At 34.8% G+C, this 25,007-nt stretch overlaps 3 protein-coding genes across 6 annotated transcripts; 1 reads left to right on the forward strand and 2 right to left on the reverse strand.

Moving 5' to 3' along the window:
* Positions 1-2,367: 2,367 nt before the first annotated feature.
* Positions 2,368-2,851, reverse strand: LOC130462532 (uncharacterized). Its single transcript, XM_056830966.1, has 2 exons — positions 2,708-2,851; positions 2,368-2,613 (listed from the first exon to the last, which is right to left on the reverse strand). The coding sequence occupies exons 1-2, from the start codon at positions 2,849-2,851 to the stop codon at positions 2,368-2,370; spliced, it is 390 nt and encodes a 129-aa protein (XP_056686944.1).
* Positions 2,852-3,195: 344 nt separating this feature from the next.
* Positions 3,196-7,023, forward strand: LOC110777464 (F-box/kelch-repeat protein At3g06240). The gene is made up of 2 exons (XM_021982071.2): positions 3,196-4,516; positions 6,590-7,023. The coding sequence occupies exon 1, from the start codon at positions 3,286-3,288 to the stop codon at positions 4,489-4,491; it is 1,206 nt and encodes a 401-aa protein (XP_021837763.1). The 5' UTR covers positions 3,196-3,285; the 3' UTR covers positions 4,492-4,516; positions 6,590-7,023.
* Positions 7,024-9,199: 2,176 nt separating this feature from the next.
* On the reverse strand, positions 9,200-12,834 carry LOC110777466 (protein S40-6). 4 transcript variants are annotated; one of them, XM_021982073.2, is made up of 3 exons: positions 12,679-12,834; positions 12,356-12,462; positions 9,200-10,242 (listed from the first exon to the last, which is right to left on the reverse strand). In XM_021982073.2, the coding sequence occupies exon 3, from the start codon at positions 10,210-10,212 to the stop codon at positions 9,616-9,618; it is 597 nt and encodes a 198-aa protein (XP_021837765.2). In that variant the 5' UTR covers positions 10,213-10,242; positions 12,356-12,462; positions 12,679-12,834; the 3' UTR covers positions 9,200-9,615. The 4 variants fall into 4 exon arrangements, with proteins under 4 accessions (XP_021837765.2, XP_021837766.2, XP_021837768.2 ...); XM_021982074.2 differs by having other exon boundaries at positions 12,343-12,462; XM_021982076.2 differs by lacking the exon at positions 12,679-12,834 and adding an exon at positions 12,557-12,575.
* Positions 12,835-25,007: the final 12,173 nt, after the last annotated feature.

Consider the following 25,007-nt stretch of genomic DNA (forward strand, 5'->3'; position numbering starts at 1 on the left):
AAATTTGTGTGCACAAAATACGCTATTTTGGGCCATAAATACCGGGCTTTTGGGCCATTTTCGGGTCGGGTCAAATTTATTACTAAAATTGTTGTTTTATGTTGCCCAAAGCTCGTAATTTTTTTTAAAAGTTCGAGTCGGGCCGAGTCAGGCTATAATATCAGGTCGAAATATTCTGCCCAAACCCGTTAATTTCGGGTCGGGCCAACGGTTCGGGCTCATGTTGATCAGCTCTAGTTCATGCTAGAGTTGGGCACGTGTCACGTCCTGTAGGCTCATGTGTCAAGCCAGTGTATCTTTTTATGTGTCTGGAATGGATCAGGTAAAGTCACGGCATGCGGGTTCTTATCTTTTTTTCATAAATGAGGCTCGTGCACAACCATCCAACTATGTGTCGTGTCTGGTCAGGTCTTGCTGTGCCAATCACAACCTTACTAATTTTAAGATTTTTCTCTTAATTGGTTAAAAACAAGTACGTGGGTCGGACTGTCGAGCTCGTGCAAAGTTTCTAAAAATGATGTCATGAACGGTCTATGACCTATCAGTGTGTCGTGTCGGGCTTAAATCAGGTTGATTCGTATTCGGAGAACACACATGTCAACCAATGGCCCATGTCCAGGCGCCCAACTCTAGTTCGGGTGATCAACGTCCCGAGTTCCGGGTTAATTGTTTTTTTTTATCATTTTCAATAGATTTAACTACTTAAGAGATCTCTACTCGACTTTTGTTAGATTTGGCTCGGGATGGGTCAAGTCGGTCGTGTTCTTAATTATATTTTTTGGTGTTAGCACCTGATTCACCCTTAGGGCTAATCCGGATTCGGGCGAGTTCTGGGTGGATAGGTTCCAGTCCCCTCCCAATTGTTGTTGCGGGGGATCGAACACGGGCCCTTCCTACCAAGTTCAGCCTCAATCACCACTGAACCAACAAACAAGTGGTGTCGTGTTCTTAAATTGAGTACAAGTGATTTCTACTCTGATTTTTGTACGAAATAGTATGTTAGGTCGAATCGGAGAGGTTACGCTTTTTTCATATTTGAAATACATTTTTATGTTATATATATTTTCAAGACGTGTCAAAATTATAAATTAGACTTGAAGGGTTTTATTTGTGTTATCCTCAACTTCTTTGGACTTAAACACTAATAGAGATGAATCGAACAATACTCTACTTGTAAATTTGATAGATTATAAATTAGACTTGGAGTATTTGACTTTGTTTTATCTAATATTTTTGAACATTAATAGATTTTCACAAATTCTAAGTAGTTCATTCCTTCGATCTGTTTTATTCTGTATGTTTGGTATCATACATACGATTTAACAAATAATTAATGTGATATAGTGACCATAAAGTACAAGATTTCAAATAAAAAATACATTAAGAAACAAAGGGAGTACTTTGTCACATGGTACATCAAATCTTCTACACTAAGAAACAAATAAAATGCGAGGAGTTTTTAGAAGTGAAACTGGAAAGTTGGTACATAGGGTTCGTTAGCAAATATAATGCTGTAACTCCATTAGCTGCGGAGCTGTAAGCACTGAGAGAGGGACTTCAAATGGCAGTTGACTATGACATTAAGGAGTTGGAGGTGGAAACTGACGCAGAAATTTTAGTTAAGCTTCTTGGTTCAATGGATGATCAATACCATCATGAGTTGGCTCCGGTGCTCAAGGATGTAGCAGGCTTGATGACACGGTTCAGCTCCTTCAACATCACACATCTTCCCCGTATGTATAACAAATTGGCACACTCCATGGCACAATATGCGATCACAATGGTAGTGGGATACAAAATGTTTCTCAACCCTCCCCCATTTACATATCTACTTTATCAAGATGAATTGCAACAAGTGAGGAAAGGTTTAAAAGAGGAAGGGGAGTCATCAATGCACAAGGAAAAAAGGTAGCAGTCATAGATTTGGAGGCACCACCTCCAGTTGAAGGAACATCGGCAACGGTTCTCGAGAAATTCTTTTCGGAACAATCCCAACGAAGGTCACTACCAAGGTGGTTATTGCAACACAAGATGGAGGGGGACCGCCAGGTGAAGGATCGAGTGAGAAGGAGTAGTTGGTTTGGGTTCACTCTCCTCCTATGTTGGATGCTAGTTAATGTTTGGAATGTAATGTTCAAAGGAGGGGTAGTTTTTTGGGTACTTAGTTGGGGTAATGTAGGTGTTTATATTTTGTATTCGGTGGGCTATAAGTTTTTGGTGTCTTGCCTGTTACCTTTTGTAAAGATTTCCAACACTAATATGGTAATATTTTTGACGGGAAAATATTGATTTTCATTCAAGTTAACTCTTTGTCCTCTAGGACAAGCTGAACAAGGTCGGGGGGGGGGGGGGGGGGGGGGGGGGGCATTAATCCATCCACACTAAGACGTCCTCGAAGAGAAGGGATGCCTTAGCCATGGCGTGTGCCACCTTATTACATTGTCTCTTTGCAAAATTAAACGTACAAGCTTCAAATAATTTAACTAATTCAAGAATATCCTTTACTACCATCTGGGTTACTGATCTTTCCTTCTTTCTGCCATTAAGGAGCTCCACCAAGTTGCTACAATCTGTTTCGAATTCCACTTTCCTATAACCCGCATCGAAGGCATACTGCAAGCCAAATAGAGCAACCCGTGCCTCTGCTTGTATTTTTTGTTTGTGATCCCTCCCTAGCCCACCCTCTTGTCATCGCCACATCCCCTACATGATCCCTCACTACCATATCCATCCCAATCCTTCCTTCCCCTACCGCCGCATCCGTGTTTACCTTCCACCACTTCGCTGTCGGTGGTTTCCACCTTGTACATTCCTCATTAACAACTACTATATTCGGCACTTCTCTTGCCATAGCTGCCTCATCCTTTCCGGTTTTGGATCCTCTAGAGTTCTAAAATAACTCTACAGTGTAGAGTTTGAGCATATCAATGGTTCAGATATTATCTTTCCGAAATTCCCCCTATTTTTTCTCATCAATATGAGCCATTGATTTTAAAATGTATGGTTTAGATACGGGCTCCATACTCCCCCATAAGTCTCACAGCTCTGTCACATTGTATACGGTGGTAATATAAGTTCTTCTTTTATGCTTAAAAAAAAGAAACAAATAAAACAAATTTCTCAAATTTAGAATCATTATTTTCCAAAAATAGAATAATCTCCTATATTCCCAATATTCTTTCCAACTAAAAAAGAAAAGAAAAAAACAAATCAACCAAACCCCTCATTTCCAAATTCCAATCCCTCTCTCTCTCTCCCTCCTCGGAGAAATCGATCGCCTCTTCTATGGCGACTGTTCTCCCTCCCGAAATCGAAACCGAAATCCTTCTCTGCCTCCCCGCAAAGTCCCTCCAACGGTTCACCGCCGTCTGTAGATTATGGCATTCAGTCATCACTTCCTCCACCTTCATCGCCACCTTCAACCACCGCGCTTCCCTCCACCCTCAACTCCTCCTCCTCAAACACCCTTATCCCCACCTCCACCGCCTCCTCTCTCCGTCCCTAACCACCATCCACTTTTCTCTCTCTTCCGACTCGTTCCTCGAGTTGACCTCCCTCAAAGTCCCCCATAAATCACACCATCCTGTTGATGATGACGACGACAATGATAGAATGCGACCCACAAGAGTCGAACTCGTGACCTCCAACTCCATTAACGGGATTCTATGTGTTCTTGTGCACAAGGGTCTCTCAGAAGGAATGGTGATCGATTGCGACTTGTTTTTATGGAACCCATCGACGAGTGAGTCGTTGAAGGTCCCGAGTTCGACGATTACTGGGTTGTTCTCCGGACCTCCAATGGTGAAATTCTATTGTGGGTTTGGGTTTGGTGATGGTGATTATAAGGTGATTAGGGTTTTAGACTCGGTTCAATTGATTGCAGAGGTGTATTCATTAAGGGAGAATTGCTGGAGGAAAATATCTGGTTCAGACATTTCGTCGAACATATTGTGGGCAAGTTCAACATGTACGTTTGTTGACGGGGTTGGGTATTGGGGGGCGTATAGGAGAGAGAGGAAGGATAAGTTCTTTGTATTGGGGTTTGATTTTGAAACGGAGCGTTTTGAGAAGATTAAGACTCCGATTGAGTGTGTTGATGGGGATGAGATGAGGTACCATTCTTTGTGGGTTTATAGAGGGATGTTGGCGATCTCTGTGCTTCGTTTTGGGGAGTTCGAATCGAGAGTAACTAGGCATTACATTTGGGTAATGATGGGTGATGAAGGTTTGGATGATAAACATAAGAATTGGTGTAGGTTGTTTAACATTGATTTGGAAGGTGGGCCTAGGAAGCCTATGGCAACATTGGGGAATGGTGAGGTGTTGTTGCTTGGGGAAGATGATGGTGAACATGCTTTGTATGATCCGGAATCGGAACAAGTTAGGAGGGTTGATGTCTTTGATGTTGATGCTGTTGCTTCTTATGTTGAGAGTCTGGTCTCATTTGGTATGTTGATTGGCACGGCCGAGGTAGCTGTTTCACTTGATTAATACAAGAAATGGTGGACCAAAGAAGGTAAATTTCTTTCATGTTTGTTCATATTGCTTTTTCTGTTTTGGGATTTTTTGCTTTCTTATGTTGTGTTGATTAGGAACTCGAAATGTGTTTGATTTTGTGCAATAATATGTGAACTCGAAATGTTCATATGTGGGTCATTGGCTATCCTGATCCTGTAATGTTTTCTGCATTTAGTTCCAATCAAGCAATATTAAGTTGGTTGATAGGTAAAGGTGAAATCTAGTTATTTAGGATCTCCAATTGCAACACAAAGTATTTGCTTTAGACCTCCTGAGGCTTTGATGTTAGCTAAATCACGGAATTGTGCGATAAATTTAGACCAGGACACATGAAACTCCCTGAAAATACCGGGGATGAATCTTCGATCAGCTAATAGTGACAATTGACCAAAGGTTTTGTTTTTCTGTTACTGAGCTCAATGGTGGGTTCAGTTTTTATATTGAACTATCTCCCATATTTGAACGTATACGTACTTATATGGAGTCGATTGAGAAGGTGGGGTTATAGACTTATAGTTGCGAGAAGGCTTTAACTTCAGAAGGTGGGATTTGTTACAGCACTTTGATGAGAAACTGGCAAAAATAATATGACGCTTGCTTATTACATAACAAGTATCGGGTGAAGTAGCTTTTCGGTAGCTTCTCAACATTTAAGCTAGTGAAAACAAGAAGCTAGTGCAAAAGTTATATACCGAGTATAGAAGCTACTGCAATAAATTTCTCAAATTTTTGACATGTTGGGATGAATATTCAACATGTTTACTTAGATTCAGGTTTGAATAGGAGTTCTAAATAATTTACAAATCATACTGTTAAACAGGGCCAAATCCTCTAAAACCTTGCTGCAGAAGCCTGATTGCTTCTAGTATCCGGATCCTAATGATCCAAGTGATTTGGACCGTGATCCTGATATACCTAATAGAGTACGGAGACATACCAATATACTGAGTCTTTCACACCCAAATTTCTGACATGTTTGCTTAGATTTAGGTTTGAATAGGAGTTATTAATGTAAAGTTACATATCATATTGTTAAACAGTCCCAAACCCTCTAAAAACCTGCTACAAAAGCAGGATTGTGTCTAGTACCCCGATCCTAATGATCCCAGTGATTTGGACCGTGATCCTGATATACCTAATAAAGTACGGACTATACACCACTATGTGCATGTTATATACCTGTATTGATATACACTGCCATAATTGTACTCAGCATATCGTAAGGTTCATGTCATGACCAATTAACCATGGCTAGGCGGGTTTAATAGTAATGTATCACCAGCCAGGCACGCCAAAATGCCAAATATGCTTTGATAGTCACATGTGCTATAGTATTTATTGGACTCTTACGTGTGCCGACATCCGAACAGCGTATGAAATCCTTACCCGAGTCATCAGTTTTCTTGATCCATGTATTTGTTGAGAAAATTATAAGTTTATAACAGTAGAGGGAAAGCGAAGAGAAAGGATTGTGATATATGCTTGGAGTTGAGCTTGAAAAATAATATTTAGCACAACTAGCAAACAAGTCCATCTTAATTGTGAGTGTAGTAGTGTACCATTGTACCCCAACCCCACACAATTCTCCAAAGTTCCGAACTTTGGGTTTTATACTCGACACTTGTCCTTTTCCTTGTCCGAGTAGCATGACACTTGTCCTTATCTGAGTAGCACGGCACTTGTGGCTTCAATTGCCAGAAACACTCCCAGATACAGATACTGAGAGGTAATAAAAGTTGAGCACTATAATAGGGTGTCATTAGATGGGTTGATGGAAGGAAACTGTGAATGGATAATGTTAGGTTGAGCAGTTTGGATAAGAAACAGAAACATATGGGAGTATACCTTTTGAAAAGAGATGTTTTGTCATAGGAGATGCCTCCCTTCTGCGATATCTTTGAGGTTTGTGGGTAAGATAATAGTGACAGTACTGAATTGCCGATATGGTGCATGTACGCCTGTATGTATGTTATTGTATGGTGAAGAATTTTACTTGTACATTTGGCTTTCTCACATAGTCACATTATAATCATAAGGTGGCCTAATTTTAAGTTTTTCTTTCTTCTTTTAGGGAGTGTTATTGGGATGTATTCATCAGCAAGGAAGTAGAGGATGTGGAGATGGATCCTGAACTTGTACAGATGGTGGGTTGAAACAAAGTGTAAATGGCGAATTTTCGCGCTGCCTGGTAGCGGGCTTGTGTTTGGGTTCTGATGAGATTTCAGGTCCGTTCCTATAGACGCTTTTAGTGAGATGATATGGTTTCGATTGTAATAAACAGGGCTTGTATAGAATAACTATGTTAAATTATCCAATACTCATCTCTTATTCCTGGTTTGATCCATGAGAGTGGTGATAAGCTTGCGATATTGGTCTGTACGTTATACACCTTTGTAATGCTTTTCAATGTTGTTGTATAGCAAATTACATGTAGGCTTATTATTACAGTAGTTCTGTATACAGTTATATGGAGCAACCCTAAGTTTGTGACTACACATTCTTATATTTGTGTGCATGATTTTCTTTCTAGGCTTTTACATTGGAAAGTATTGAATACTCCGTACTACCTTGTTTTGAAAATTTCGGCCTGACACGCCACAATGTGGCCTTGTAGTGGGCCCGGCCCACGGGCATCTTTAGATGTAGGAACCTCCATGTCGAGTACAAAATCCATCTCCATCCCCGCCCCACAATAGGTACAAACTAAACCATCTCTGCCCCATCACCCACATGGGTATCTATACCCGCTATAATTTACTAATATTGTACATTGATTATTACGGAGTAACATTTAGGATATTGAGCTCTTGGGAAAAAATATTTAAATTGAGAAAAACTTAAACAAAAAACGGCTTATTTGATCGTTATCTGGTACTCGTTATTAATAAAAAGATATCTATAATCATACTCAATACCCGAATTTCGGTTCGAATACTCATTTTTTCGGATTGGATGCTTATTCGGATTTTTTTGATTTTTCGGATAGTTTTGCTCAGCCCTCAGAAGACTAATTCATTGGTCTTGGTTAAGGGCCTTATTTCCCCACAGGAGATCAAAGTAATCGTGGCTAACATTCGGTTACTAGCTAGTTCGTTTAGTTTTTTGTTCTGTTGCTAAAGTAGATAGATGCTTAGTTCAAAAGGCCCATATACTAGCTACTAATGCTAGAAAGGAGTCTTAACTTGTTTGTTTTTATGAGCTGCCAAAAAAAAAGTATTGAATCCAATAATTGATGTGTTTTAGCTGATTAACTAAATTTAATATTTGTGATAATATTTTTACAATGTTTTTTTTTTGTGTTAGCACCCGATTCCTCTTAGGGCTAATTCGGATTCGGGGTGAGTTCTGGGTGGAAAGGTTTCAAACCCTCCCAATTGTTGTTGCGGGGGATCGAACACGGGTCCTCCCTACCAAGCTCAGCCTCAATCACCACTGAACCAACAGACAATTGGTTCATAAAACAAGAGCAGGAAATAAAATATATTGTATTGATTCTAAAAGAAAGTAAAATATATTATACAAACTTTTATATAAGGCGGCTTTACACAAAAGACCGTATTGGTGTCATATAAGTTCAGCAATTGAACCAATTAGTTAAACAATGAAATTGATTAGTTAAACACTGAAACTAATTAGTTAAACAAGTGGAATTAATTAGTTAAACACTGAAACTAATTAGTAACAATCAAAGCGGTTTAATCGGAAAGATGGTCTTACACAAAAGTTGCCCAATATATTATAGGGAGTACATTTAGAACTAAAAGATTTCCGAGGTCAGTGGGGCAGAGCCGGAACATCTTAAAATCCATACTCGTCCTATCACCCATGGCTGGTACAATTTGTGTCCCCGTCTTGTCACATCACGCACCAAAACCTTCATCCATACCCTCATGGCCTCACCTAATTGGCGCACATGCGTGACGGATCCAATTAACCTGCCCTACTGACATCCCTATGAATTATTTGGCAATCTGTTATCGGGCATCCGGCCCATCCCCCCGAATATAGACGAAGTCCTAATCTTGTACTCTCTTTGTTTCTTTCTTGCGGATGAAAATACTTTGTCATACATAAAACTGGATATCCTAATTAGTTATCATTAAATTCATGAATAATAAAGAAGGATAATCTATGAATAACATGGGTTATCCAATTAAGGTAAGCATCTTCTTTTCAAGATACCTTAAATAGTTGATCTTATCCATTTCTTGTTAGAAACTACTCAAATGACTCAAATGATTAACCTACAAGAAACAAAAGTATTTGACATTTAACTCTTATTATTCCGAGCTTTATTTAGCTGAATTGAATGAAGCTTAACTAAAATTCCGAAGAACGGAACTTTAGATATTCCAATTTGATCTGAATTGATGTTTTACCAACCTAACTCGAAAACTCGGTTTGATTACTTCTGATTGATTATTAATCAATAATCATCAACTAATTGATAGACTTGAGTGTGCATCAACTCAAATTTGGTAACATATCAATCATCGTTTGAAGATGAGTCAATTGAATTGACCCGAGTTGTACTCTATCCGAACAACCGTTCAGGTAACACAAAAAGTTCGATAGACCATTTTATTCGGGCTGTGTTGGAAAAACTCGACCCAAAATGTACAGTTTGACAAAAATGAAACAAGAACATAGTAAGCAGTAAATTAGTAACAAAGAAGCCACATTAAAATGTATCTCATTAATATTAATAAATAATAATTAAGCAGTAAACTTCTTCCTAACAAAATTTCAGAGGGACTGCCAAAAACAACTTCACAAAACTAGGCAGTTCCTCTGATCAACTCACCAAACCATTACATCATCATTACATTATCTAAACCCCCTTAATTAAGCTAATTAATTAAGTAATTAACTAAAAATTAAAAATTAAAAATAAAAGGATGAAAATGACTTTCTTACATGGGACCTCTTGTAACAAAGAGACAGACAACCATGTTCATGATGATTGATGACCATGCTGATGTTGATTTCATCATCCCCAATTATACAAAAAGTATCATAATAACTAAAACAAAATTACTAGTACTAATTAATTAACCCATAAATTTAATTAATTAATTAATTAACTAACTAAAGATTTCACTCTAGAAAACCAGTTTTAGTCAAAATGGAATTTCTTACTTTACAAAGGTCTCTCCCTTTGAGAGTCCTTCCAATCCCTTCATAAACAGAGAAAGATGAGATCTTACTTCTTGCTAACCTCTTTGCTAAGTACTCATGTGGTGGAACCATGTTATCATCATCATCATCATCCTTATCCCCATCCTCATCCTCATCACTCCCATCACCATGATTCACATGACCATGACACCCATGACCATAATACACATCATGAGTAGTAACAACAGCATTATTATAATCAACCCATGATGATGCACCATTATTCTTCTTACCATAGATTTTTGACCAATCAGGAATATCCATTGGTGCTGATGACTGCTTTCCACATGATGATGGTGATGATAATAATGATGATGATGATGTTGATGATCTTGGTATCATTCTTGCAGCAGAATTATTACCACCAGTAACAGCAGTAAAATGTTTTGTTGCAGAAGAAGATTTCAAGGGTAATTTTCTGAGTTTTGGGCTTGAATTTTCTTCCATAACTCCCCACACTTCTTCTTCTTCAAACTCTTCATCTTTCACATATTTCCTACCATGTCTTCCTGCCATAATTTTTATGGGATTTTCTGGGATTTAAATCTGTAAAAAAATGGAAGAAATTATTTTAGTGAAGCTAATTTATTTTTTATTTATTTTTGTTGAAGAAACTCAAAGAAAAAACTTAAAAAGGAGCAACAGAAAGTGAGTTTAATGGGAAGAACAGAGTTCCCACAGCCTCTAAATAGGAAGGCAAAAGGCTCTGTTTTTTTTGTTTTTCTTTTTTCTTTTTTCTTTTTTTTTGGGGGGAAGGGGGGTGTTAAGTGGTGCAAGTACAACTTCATGTTATTTTTCTTGTGATGATTTATAAAAAGTGTATTTATTAAAGTAAAAAAAAAATGTGGGAACTCACTCTTTCACTAATTGTTATAAGCCATATAAATTGACAGTTAGGTTCGTATGTTTAGTTAATCCGTTGGATATTCTTTCCTAATATAAAGTATATATAAAATGTTACTCTTGAGAAGTTTAAAAGTCACATTTATCATTAAGGGGGCTAATAACCATTAGATTTGTTAGACGATCACATTATTCATAATCATGTGCTAATTACATAATCAAATATGATTTTTTAGTTCTTGTTAATGATGTAACGTATCCTATATAATCAGCGTGTTCAAAACAACAAACAAAATGATATACGGGGTATATCTTAAATGATTTTTTAAAACAAAAATATACTACAGTACAAAATAAATTAGTACAATTTGTTTCATTACTAGAAAAGGACTCATAATATGGAATTAGGTTTGTAACAATTTTAAGTAACTCCATAACCACCATTAACTTTGTGGTATAAATTGATTGAAATCTAGGTACTCATAATTGGTTGTTTTGATGAAAGAGAATAAAACCAGGAATCTTCCTTTGGCTTTTAGCTGGCAAATGACTCCAAACTACAACCTAGGGTGAGTAAATGCTAGGTGAACCTCCAAATAAAGGAAAAGAAAATGGACTAGCTAGAAAACTGTTAAAAAGAAAATTGTTTTCACTCAGAAAGACATTTCCATTAATAAGAAGTTGTAAGTTGGGTGCTTTTAGGGATGTCAATGGGCGGGGTAGATGCGGAGGTAGCGAGACGGTACAGATACGAATGTAGGTCCCTTCATTTCAATTCTCATCTCCGCCCCATCGGGCCATCACTCATGGCGGATTCCAAATTCTTCCTCACCCCGCCCACCACCCCCCTAGGTTCTATCCCCGTCTCATCTCCACCCATCTACCCACGTAGATACCCGCTTAATTTTACTTATTTAGCAAATATCTGACACCATTAATGAAAAATTTATTAACTTTAAGAAACACCTTACACATAAAATTAACATATATTTCGCATAAAAGAAAAAATGCAAGTAAAATTTTTTTGGATCTTCTTTAAAAAATTTAATTCACGTAAGAAATGATACTCGGATTGGGTTGACGAGTATGAAGTAGGGAGGATAGGGATGGGACGGGGCGGGGCGGACGGGGATAGGGCGGGTCCAACACATCCACACCTGCTCATCACCCATGCGCGGGTACAATTTTTATACCCATCCCCGCTCCATCACCCGTCAAACCTTCCCCATCCCCGCCTACTTGGGGCTGATGCAAGACATGTCTGTCATAAAACCCGCGTTCGCTAACATCCCTAGGTGTTTTCTCTTTTTCGAATGAAACCTGAATTTATGTGAACTAGACTTATCTACTCTTTTTAGAACAAATTGAATATAATTGACCTGATATAACCTTACTGAAACTTATTGGGCGAGGGCCTGCGTAACATATTTCCTTCTCATTTTACTTGTCTCATCTGATTGTTTTATGCTACCTCATGCACCATTTTAACTAAATGAATAGATGTAAAAAGGAAATGACTACTCCAAATTATTATTTTTAACAAAGACCGCAACGCTGGACCTAAATAACTGGTTTTTGAATTGGGTTAATTTTTTTAACCAGCTTTATTTCGAGCTACTCAAAACCCATATAAGATCCCAGACTCTAAAATTCTATTGAAACTTGACATATTTTAAAGCCGAGCTATATATGATCAGGTCTAATTCACATAAGGTTATTTTTTTTTTTTTTTTCTTGACAACTAAATAAACAACACAGAAGGTTACTATTTCAAGGAAACCTCTAAGAAAATCTCTTACTCACATTTTCTATTTACCTGGATTGTTACACGTGGCACCCAAGTAAATGAATAACTCCAAAAAAAATCACGGATTCCAAGATTTTAACAACAGTAAGAAACTGGGCTTGATCAATCCTGATTTTCTGCCAAAAAAAAATACCATCAGAAAGAAGAAGAAGATAGAGTTTTCAGACCAAATGTCAGAAACCAAAAGGACAAAATCATAATTTCACATACTGTAATTTATATTTAATGGGTAGGGGTTAAAATTTGATCCAATGAAATGAAACCAAAAATAGCAAAAAATTAAAAAGTGATGGGATTTATGAAGAGAATCTCAGTTTCTAGGAGTACATTACCTCGGAATTCGTGTATTTTTATAATTTTTTTTTGCCAGCTCACTCAAAAGAGTGTAAATGGAGGAGAAAGAGAAATTTAGCAGAGATGTGAATTTATTTTTTGAGCACTATGGAAATCTAATTTAAAGCATTAATTTAAAATTTAAAGGGAAAAAAAAAGTAAAAGAGAGATGATTATTTAAATGCTATTGGTTTGTTCTAGGGAGTCCTTATCCATCCCATCATAAATGATCCCCACTTATTATTAATAGATGTATAATTGAAAGGATCGATACACTAATAAGATTGGATTCGAATTAATTTGAACTGAATTGAATTCGAACCGGCTAATTTACTTATAATAAGGAATATGTAAATTGTTTTTGAAGGCAATTTATATGTACATTTCATTTGCTCTATATCTTTTGAGTTTGGAAATCATCTTTTGTTGTTTAGATCTCGAAGTTTACAAAGAGACATATTTTTTTCCACATCAGTAAACTAGATACACATCTTCATTGACCTTCTTCTCAGTTTCAATAGAGTAAAGATAAATAGAAGTCGGTAAATGAAAGTTGGAACGTTGGTGAATAAAATTTTAGATAAAACTGAGTTTTTGAGTTTGGTCAACTACTCAATTTATTATACAAAGTGTATGTCGTTATACGACTAAACTGAGTAATTGACTTATCGAGCTGAAACAGATCAATCCAATCCGAATCAACAGGACCAAGATCTTTTAATAATCCCCATCCTCACATTTTCTCTCCTATTCTTAAAAGTTTAAACCTCGAAAAAATTAATTACTTCCTCTGTTCATTAAAGATCGTGCAGAAAAATTTAAAACTCTAAAAAAATTAATTAATTCCTATGTCCAGTTAAGATCGGGATAGAAAAGTTTAAACCTCTAAAAAGTAATTCAACCTCTACAAAGTTAATTACTTTCTCTGTTCATTAGGATAGTGTAGATCAGAAGATATGAATAGTAAAGATCGTGTAGAAAAGTTTAAACCTCTGAAAAGTAATGACTTCCTCTATTCATTAAAAATAAGTTATAAAAAAGCTTAAACCTATGAAAAGTCAATTACTTTCTCGATTCATTAAAGATAGGTTATAAAAAAGTTTAAACCTCTGAAAAGTCAATTACTTCCTCTGTTTATTAAAGATCGATATAGAAAAGGTTTAAACCTCTAAAAAATCAATTAATTACTTTATCTGTTCATTAAAAGATTGGGTAGATTAGAAGATATGATTAGTAAATAAGGGAGTTGATGAAAACGCTATGATTGGTTGGATAAAGAAAAGGTGGATTGGCGTGATGAGATGAGCTTATTTGCTGAATCTGTAAAGCTTATCCAAAACTCTCAATTACAGGGAGGACACTGGTGTCTCTGTCACAGTAGTCACTCACACAGCTAATTAGCTGATGCGGCGTCAGCAGTAAATGCCACCTACGGTGGTCTACTATTCTCCACCCTATCTATCTGCCCATGTTTATTTTTATTTTTATTTTTATTTTTATTGTTTCAAAGTCAATTCTACTTCTACACTTTCCATTATTAGAAATATTTTGTTTGTTTACCATCTTATATGTATTTATAGTAAATTAAGGCACATCTTACAATATTTTATACTTTTTTCTGTTCATTTTTACTCGTAATATTTGTTACTTTTACGCATGTCAATACACAACTTTGATTATTACTATTTTTAATTCTCTTTAAGCAAAAATTATAAAAAGTTAATATTTTAAAAATACAAATTAAAACGAATCTAATAAGATCCCGCCTGACTTTGTTTTATCTTACGTATAAATCACCAACAATGGTCAAAGTATAATATATGAATAGTGTAGAAATCACAAAAGTTGCGAATTGGAGGAAGTACTACGTGTTACTCTATCTGTATTTTAAAAAGAGATACACTTTGACTGACACGTAGTTTTAGGAGAGTGATTTGGATTTATTAAAATAAGATAAACGTGGAGTAGTAGGTGGGTTATTTATTATAGTTAAAAGATGTTGTTAGTAAGTATAATGACAAAAAAGAGAGAAATATTAATATAGTTGAAAGTGGAGATCAAGACAAGTAAAAAAAAGATAGTGTATCTCTTCTTAAAATACGCCCGTTTAAGGAAAGTGTATATCTTTTTAAAAATATTCTTAAAATACGCCCGTTTAAGAAAAGTGTATATCTTTTTAAAAATATGGAGAAAGTATTTGTCATGGATTAAGATGGTTAGTAGGTCAGGTATGACACAACCTAAAATCTTACTCTGACACAGCCTGTAGTGGGTTAAATTGAGTAAATAGGTCTGGAGGTCCCTAAACTTTGCCAAAAGGAGCAGTTAGGTCCCTCAAGTTTCAAAAGGAGCATTTAGGTCCCTCAAAATGGATGGAAACCGCTGCTTTTTGACTTCTGTTACTAACGTCTGTTAAATGAATTAAAAATAAAGGCAAATTAATATAAAAGGCAGAAAATGACAAAATAACAGTTACTTTTACATATTAACAATAATTAAATAAAGGGAAACCCTTTTAAGTTAGCTTTTTACAAAAACTAGCAGTTCAAAGTATTTAACAAGGCCATTTGTACCCAAATTATTCAACACTTAATAAAATAAAATAAAGGATCAACGCTTCCTACTAATCAAATCCCCCAAATTAACACACCCAACAAGCATAGGTTAATCAACAACATTTCTCAGAGACAATTTATCAAACACCTTGTGTGCACACCCAAGTAACTTACATTTCCGGTAAAATTCATCCGAGCTCAAACCCATAAACTCCATGCATCATCATCATCTTCAGTCTCATGTTTAATCAGCAACTCATACATGAAATCTAACGAGCCTACGACTACTAGTACTCTGCTCAACCATACTCTTTCAATTATATTCTTATCAACAGCCTAGCTAGCTAACATAACTTTGTGGATCAAACAACAATGCGGGGTCTAAGTGTAAAATTCCACTGTAATCCTCATCATGATCACCATCAATCATCTATCAACTTGAGCTTGAGATCACAATAATCGTGCACCTTCAAAGATCACAATAATCATCTATCAACTTGAGCTTGAGATCCTCATCATGATCACCATCAATCATCGTTGATCCTCATCATGATCACCATCAATCATCATCGTTCTGTTTTTCTTGGTAACAATCTTTTGAAATACGGAGTAAGTTTTGAAATATTGAAGTAACTATTTTTCTCAGAATTATTGAATAGGATTATGAAGAAGAAAGTGGTTTCCCCAAATGAAATCGGAGATCAATTTTTTTCAGAAAGGGAGGAGAGAGAAAATGGGGGAGCAGGGGTGTGGGTCACCATGTGGTAACGAAACCCACCCAGAATCTCTTCAATTGAAACCAACCCAGAATAAATAAGAAAAAAAAAATCGAAACCAACCCAAAATAAATAAAAAACAGGGGAACAAAAAAAGGGAAAATCAGTGAAAATGTGAAATTACAATGGAATTGTTGGAGAAATCCAGGAATTAAGAAAGAGAAGCAGATTGAAGAGAATCCATAATAAAAGAGGAGAGAGAAAGAGAGAGAAAAAGGTAGAAGAAGAACTAGTGGTAGTAGCAGACATCTGGGAGAAGAGAATTTGAAACTTTAGAGTTGTGGAAGAACAACAATTAGCTGAAGTTTATGGCGATAATTGCTGAAAATTTAGAGTAAATTTGCTTGGGTTACTCACTAAATTCGATTTGATTAGGAAGAGTTGTGGAAAAACCTAGAAAAGGGGAATATAAAGGGTGAAACGTGTAAATGGAGAAAAAGCCATATGAAAAAGCTAAGTCATAATTAAAATCAGCTGTTTTCATTTATTTATACACGTGTAAATTAATTTTCCTTTTCTTTAAAGCGGTTTTATTATTATTTTATTGAACTTAACAGAAAATGAAACGGTGTTAACAAAAGTAGCCGATTCCATCCATTTTGAGGGACTAAAATGCTCCTTTTGAAACTTGAGGGACTTAACTGCTCCTTTTGCCAAAATTTAGGGACCTCCAGTATAGTTTACTCGGGTTAAATTTACCAAACTCACTTAAAATTCATGACACAACTCACCTAACTCGGATACATTACTTAATTTATATGAGTATGTCAATAATATCAAACTTAATTAATTTAATTCATACTATTAATTTTGTATTTTTGAGCCTAAATAAGTTTCCAAATCCAATCTGAATGGCTCAAACTCGCCAAACTCACCAAACTCACGCAACCCTCCAAAACCATCTAAATACTCTAGACCCATTCAACCTAAAACATATCAGGTGCACCCTCTCACATTTTCCCTTTACATAGTTACATGTGAGGAGAAAATGTAAGAGGGACTATTGGTGGGCATAAAAATACCTTTGGATGCACGGTACATCCGGATGCATCTAATAATTTTCACATTCAACCAGATTAACCCAACATGACCTACGAACCATCATGTATTGTGTCTGTTTTTCTCAACACATCCCATGTTTTTATTGTTCCAAGGCAATTTTACTTCCACACCTTCCATTAATAGAATTATTTTATTTGTTTACCATCATCCCTACATTTCCCGCCAACTAATTTTGGTACAACTTATGTTATTTGTTTACCCTTAAATAAATGTTACATAGTACTATATCTAAGAAGAAAAAAAAAGGGTAGTAAAAGAACTTGCTCGTTGAAATTGAAACCAAGAAATGTAGATAATAACTCCACTCGGTTGCTCTTTCTAGCCGTTTGGGTTAATGCAATAACCGAAGTACATTTAAGCACTTTAAATTCATTTATTTATTTTTGGTGCGAATGAGCCATAAGAGCAATACAAATTATAAATAGAAGGAAAATAGAAATCTAAGAGGCTAAGAAGATATATCTTATATAGGCCATTGATTTTAACCATTAAGCTAATACCTCATCTTTAACGCAAACCCACTAAAAGTGCTTTCTATTCACCTGATTTTCACTTATTTTTTCTGAACTTATTTTATCTGAACTTGTCTGAATTTGTTAAAACTTATCTAAACTTATTTTAATTATAAAATGCACTTGGTTAACCCTTATATTTCCTGAACTTATCTTATATGAACTTAACTAAACTTATCTTAACATATTTTTCCTGAAATAAGTGCAAATAAGATGAACAGAACATGACCTAAATAGGAGTATAGGACTAGGCAGATTAGTTTTAAATTCTCCCATCCTTAAAGAGACTATAACGGTATTTTAATCTCATGACCTTGAAGTCACGAAATCAAACCTTAAGAAACGTAGTACGACGATCTAAGTTTATTAAGTTTATTATACAATAAACAATACTATAACCTTTGGGAATGTTGTATCTACAAGCTAAGGTAGTTATACCCACTTTGAAACTTCCATTACATATTGTCATGTATTCATGGCAAAAATGCTTATTTATTTTTTTGATTTGATCTTATATTTTACATTATCTTTTCACATTGAAAATGAAACTCACGCAACTGAAATTATGCTATTTTTTAAAATTCTTTTTCTTATTAAAAATAGAGGGTCTTGAAGATGGTGACTATACACCATAGTTGCAATAAATAAACTAGCTTTGGAATAAAATTAAAAGCACATCGAGGAGCTTATGAAATATTCTTGCATTGATATGCATGCATAGAATTATGCTATGGAAAATGTTGAATGTACCTAGGAGCTCGTGCATGTATATGTTTGCTATCGGTCCATCATCTGTGTAAAACTGTTGATGTCAATATTATAAACGATAACTATTTGATTAGACAATATAATTAATAATACTTTGCAATAAAATATAACTATTTATAAACGATAACTATTTGATTAGACAATATAATTAATAATACTTTGCAATAAAATATAACTATTTGATCACATTGAGTAATGACTTGATTAAAAAGTTTAAAATTTGTCAAGACTTGGTCTTATACATAAGACCGTCATATACTTCGTATAAATTTTTGAATTCGCGTATACCGGGTGTAAAATAAGGGGGTATTTTATAATTCCGCGTTGAAATTGTTGAAGGAGTTTCCAAGAAGAACAAATGTTGTATATGTAAAAGCAAAATTCATCTTTTTTTTTCTTTCTGCAATTATTTGCAAGTTTTCCATTCTATCATTTCTCCTCCATTTTGTCTCTCTCGGGTTTGCAAATCTCAAAGGTTAAAGAAATTTGGCTATTTTCGACCCTTTTGATTTTAATATTCATGTTTTTTTGTCTTCAGATTCAATAAAACTACATTGTTTGAGTATAGTAAGTTCCTCAATGGTTGGTTTAATTGATTTTTTGGGGTTTAGTATAACTTTGGTGGAGTATCGTCGGGAATACAGTTCGTTGATAAAGAATCATACGAGATCAGAACAATTATCAAATTTTCAAAGTGACTTAGATGAATCGGATGGTAATCGTCCTCGCGTCAATAAAAAAATCATTAGACTGTCTATCCGAAAAGATTGTATATTTCAGCGATATGTGCGAGAGATGTCCCATAGTGCAATATTTTCCCAGTGATGGTAGTTTTGATGAAGGCATACCTCTTTTTGATTCAATTTGTTATGTATTTGTTCAATTCGATTTCTATTTTTGATGGCGTATGACTTTTTATTAATGAATTGATTTTACATTAAAATAAAAATTGCAAGTTTTCCATTAATATATACTTTTGTATATAAAATTTGTCTTTATCAAATATTGCTTAGGAATTCCTGTGTACCTAGTTTCATGGGATATGGATGAGAAATTAATAATGTCCAAAGAATACACACTTGTACTATCGGAAATATATCTTGGTAATGTTAATTATTTTCTACGACTAATACTTACCCTAATTCTTAAATGGATATGGTGCACACTAATTTATGTGAATCATGCCTAAAAAAAATCAACAACTTGATTCTAATTTATTTTGACGTGTTTATTATAATTATTATTAAAAAGAACTATCATGTTGTGCTTGAATAATGTGATTTTAAGTAACCACTCTTTTCTAAAAAAACATAAGGTTACTTTTTTTCAAAAAAAAGGTTACTATATCTAAGGAAATTGTGCTTAATTTATTATAGTGAACAAAAATTGTCAGGTAAAAGGGGTGCTAGGATAAATTGTTGGCTTTAGGTCCACAACAAAGGGCATGCAAGAGGACTAGAGGAGTGCTAGAATAAATTGTGGGCCAGCCGACCAGGTCCACACAAAAATAATCCTTAGTAAATAGTGATACATTAAGGTAATGTTTTTTTTTACTTCCGGTCAAAAAAAACAAAAAGGTGATATTTTTTCATCTGAATTTAACTTATCTTATCTTATTTTGTTGATCATGAAATTTTCTTATTTATAATCTTATACTCCATATTATTAACCCAAAATTTATTGAACCGTTTTTTACCTTCTAAAATACAAGTATTGCGTATCACATTTGAGCTTATTATATCTTCCATGAACTTATCTGAAAATATTAACTCTTATTTGATCTTATCTGAATATATTATTTCTTTTCTTACATAATCTTATTTGAACCTAGACGAGGGAAAATAACGTAGGGAAAATAACGTAAGGATAGCAGACTGTAAGAAAGTAGGATTGTTTAAATTACATTGTTTAAATTCATTCATCAATGCTCTTCTACTCCGTACTTCCCTGGTTTTGGGAAATTATTGCTTTGTGGCCAATACACAGACAATTCCAGAGATAAAAACAGATTATCAGTGAGAAATTTGGCCTTATATGGAGTATTATTATTATTCTCTTAATAATTACTCCCTCGTTTCTAAATAGTTATATCGTTTTAACTGTTCTTTTTTACTCCCTCCGTCCCGGAATACTCGATCCGGTTTGATCGGCACAGAGTTTAAGGGACTTGAATTGACTTATTTAATTTAATAGGTAGTAGTTGATAGGGGGTATTATTTTAATGTAGTTAGTGGGAAATGTGTAAAGGGGTGGGGTTGGGGAAGAGTAGGGGTTGAATTTTTAATTATTTTTTGTATGAAGTAGTGAGTAGGTGGGTTAATAGGGGTGGAGTGAGAAATAATATAATATTGTTATAATATTTCCATTTTTAGAAACAGATCAAGTATTAAGGGATGGCCCGATAAGGAAAACAGGTCAAGTATTCCGGGACGGAGGGAGTAAATAATTGTCGCTTTTAAAGAGTCGAGGTAACTTTCACTTTGATAATGTATGAAGTACATTATTGCACTAAGATATTGATCATCAATAGTCAATATAGAACTAAGCTGGAAATTCAAAGTCACGTCGAGGAAAAGAGGAATTCAGAATATTTCCAAGCTAGAGAAATGTTGGAGAAAGAGTATTTTAATGATCGAATCTCAACAATTACAAAGTATCGAAATTGATTGATTTATTTACTATTTACCACCTCGTATTACTCAAAACAGTCTCGTTCATTTACCATATACCCTCCTATACTTACCTCACTCCTTTCACCATTTACCTTCCTCGTTTATCTTTTTCCACCTCTAACCTTCCCACCACATTTCTGACCACCACCAACTCCGACCGCCGCATCGAGGCTAACGTTGCAGGCGAGAAAATGCGTCGCAATTGTTACATGTCCGAGTCTACCGGCGGAACCTCGACGACTTTACAACATATGATTTTTTTTGTTCGGAAAAATAATTCACATACTTATGCATTTTAAGCTTGTACCATTGCACACACTTATGAATTCTAAGCTCGTACCATGGCAGAAGCTTAAAATGAATACGTTTACGTCATGGTGTGAGCTTAATATGTGTAAGTATATGTGTATTTAAGGGTTTGATTTGTTGTTGAATTTGAATTAATATTTCTGGAAAAAAAAATTAGAGACTTATGAATTTTGAGTTTTACCATGGTGTAGAATTATGAATTTTAAGCTCGTACCACGACAGGATCTTAAATGCATAAGTCTACGCCTTGGTGTGAGCTTAAACTACAAAAGGCGTAACTTCTGAAGTATTTCCGAGTGATGATGCTTAAATAAAAGTATTAATGTAAAATGATGAAGCGTTTTTGAGTATATTGGGGGCTTTTAGGCAGGGGAGGACCTTCCATCGGCGCCATTAGGGGGCCAGACCCCTGATAAGTTTTTTGAAATTATAAATTATACTTCGTACAAGCTAAAATTACATATAAAATGATGGTGACATATTGATTGTTTGCACTTATAATTTTATATATACTCCGTATTCATTAATATATTAAAGTTTCAAACCTAGGCCCCTCTTAACTTTTTGGCCAAGATCCGCCACTGCTTTCAGGGCTTCACTTTTCTTAATTATGATGTTACTTACTCTTATATGACAAATAAAATATGGGGTACCTCATTTTTTTGTTGTCCTCCTTAATTACTTTGCAAATGCTAAAACGATAATTATTTAACTTGGAGGGGTATTAATTAATAGAGTATTATTAAGGAATTTTGGTGGGGGGCTTGTAAGTTGTAAGAGAGGCAATGTAGATGTCAGCACATAGTACTGGTAGTATAGTAGGGATAAGAGCTGAAGGGTCATAATCAAACACCATTTGGATTGATTTCGGGTCATCAAATTAACCTATTAGATTATTTGTGGGTCAACTTGTTTTGTTTTTCCCCCTTTTTTTACAATTATTGTTAGTACTATCTTCATTTTTAATTTTGTCCATTTGGAAAGAGTTAACAACACCCTCAATTCATCATATAATTGTACTAGTACTACTCTAGACTCTAGTGGTGTAGTGTTGTTGAGAAATTTGTACTAGCAAATTGAATTGCCCTATTTATGATCATGATTGGAATTAAAGTATGCTTAAAAATTTACTATGTAAAGTAGTTTCGACCTTAACACTATCCACATAACCTGTTTTGATTAACAATTGTGAAAGTGATTCGAAAGGTGTCAGCTGGTGCACAGAGCCGAAGCCCCAATCTTCCTAACCCCGCGTGAGGTGGGCTATTCGAGTTCTTCCACCGTTTATCCTTTATGCTGGCTCGGCTTTGCCAAGTTGCATGAGTTATACTTAAAGGGGGAAAAAATTATAAAGTCGCGATCTTGTTAGAATCGCCTCGTTTCATAGTTTTAGAATACCATCTTATTACGATTTGTACTTGTTGAATATTAAAGATATACTTTGTATTTTATTGGCCATGCGGCCATGAATATTAAAGATATTAAAGAGTGGAGTTTTAAAGTGTGACAAACGTGATAACAAAAATATGTCAATTAAAAATGAACATACGAAATACACTACTATTTACGCCCTTTATCCATGTCATCTTTAGTCCCGCACTAGCTAAGTACTTAAGTACATATCCAAACAATCGTCCATAATATTCTCCTTTTTTCACTCTGATATTGTGCTAAGTTTTGGTCACGTCTTCAAATATGAATATCTATTCAAACGTCTGATCGTATGTCATTTATTAGAGACGAAAGGAGTATATGAATCTATTACTATGTCCTACAAACAATAAATAGTGAAGTTGGGGCCAAAAATGAACAAGAATATAGTGGAAATGTTTCCAAATCTCCATGTTTTGTCCCCAACTTGCACAAAATATGTATTCAACTATTCATGACGGCTTGTGAAGCTTATCGACAGTTGCAAAGCTTTTATGGACCGATCAATAGCCGGTAATAGATGGTAGAAATAAGAACAAATTAAAGTATTATTTGACAAGAAAATAACATAATGATATACAAAGTAATGAAATTTTATCCCACACTTAGTGTTTTTCTTCATAAATTTACATTTCCACCAAATGGTAATGTATAGTACTCCGTCCTCCGTAATAGAAGTTTATGAAATAAAAGATAAAATTTTAAGTGAACTAACATTACCATAGGAATGAATATCAAATTTTCTTACAAATTTACAAAAAAAAAATCATTGCATTGGCCCCATTAATGAAACGATACCAACGGGCAGTTAATTTTTTTTTTTACTGGTGCAAAGCCCGCATTAAACTCAAATACTCCCTCTGTATTTACTTAAGAGATACACTTGTCTTTTTCGGCCGTATTCATTTAGGAGATACACTTGTCATTTTTAGTAAGTTATCAACTCTACCATCTAATTAAATAATCTATCTAATATATTCCATGTCCCACCACCTTATTTAACAAATAATTTCAGAACTACACCCCACCCTTCTAAAATGACATGGTCTCCTCTTGTCTTACTTATTAAAATATCTACCATAACCCCACTTTTTTTATTACTTTATTCATATAATATTTCTTTTTAATACCCGCGTTCAGCCAAGTATATCCCTTAAATAAATATAGAGGGATTAACCGCTCGTTGGCCAAGTTTAAAAAAACAACCTATAGAAATCAGAAATAATTATATACGGAGTACCGCAGAATCAAATGTATCAACTGATAGAGAAATTTCGAGCCTATTTTGTCTAAACTAGCCCTTTTTCCAGTCCTCCGTAAATACTAATCCATATATTCCTAGGCTCTATCACCAAATTGTTAAGAAAGAATTTAGGATGAAGAGTTAGGGCCGTGATTATCACTGTCCTTAAAGTATATATTAGTCCCCATTATTTTTTGCTATGAGTTACCGGCTAAGATACTTTTAAGATTTCCCTAAATTGAGGATTAATTGTAGCAAACCAATAATGATAAACACTTCCAAGATTTCCTAAACTTAAATTGATTGTAGCAAACCAATAACGATTAATACTTCCAAGATTTCCCTAAACTGAGATTGATTCTAGCAAACCAATGATTAATACTTCCAAGATTTCCCTAAACTGAGATTGATTGTAGCAAACCAATAATGACTAAGAGCATGATCAACCCCAAGTCTTAAGACATAAATTGCGCTGACATGGCATATGATTCATTAATCTTAAGATCAGACATATAGAAATTGTAACATTGAAATAGACAAGTCTTATCAAAGTCTTAAAGTGAGTCTTGAAAAATTAAGACTCAACTTAAAACTTGATATGTGAGTTAAATTAAATAATAAAATGATATTTTACATAAATTTACAAGTCTTAAATGATTTAATGGGTGAAGAGCTAAATTTGATTGAATCTTAAGGAGTCTTAATAATAATTTAATTATTTAATATTAATGAAATGCTGACATGGCAAATGAAGAAAATCTTAAGACAAGACCCCCTAGATCTTGCTCTAAGAGGAAGTTAATTAACCTCATATTACGTGATTAACCAAAAACGTAATTAAATATTAACTAATACTCTTAATTAAATCTCACGCTCGCGCCTCGTGCAAATCTTGACCATTAATATATACTCACAAATAAAGGGATGGAAATGGCGAATGGGGATAGGGGTTGAATTGTTAGGAATATAGTGGGTACGTGATTAAGTGAAAATGATATAA

This window comes from Spinacia oleracea, chromosome 6 (genome assembly GCF_020520425.1).
Source record: "Spinacia oleracea cultivar Varoflay chromosome 6, BTI_SOV_V1, whole genome shotgun sequence".
NCBI lineage: Eukaryota > Viridiplantae > Streptophyta > Magnoliopsida > Caryophyllales > Amaranthaceae > Spinacia > Spinacia oleracea.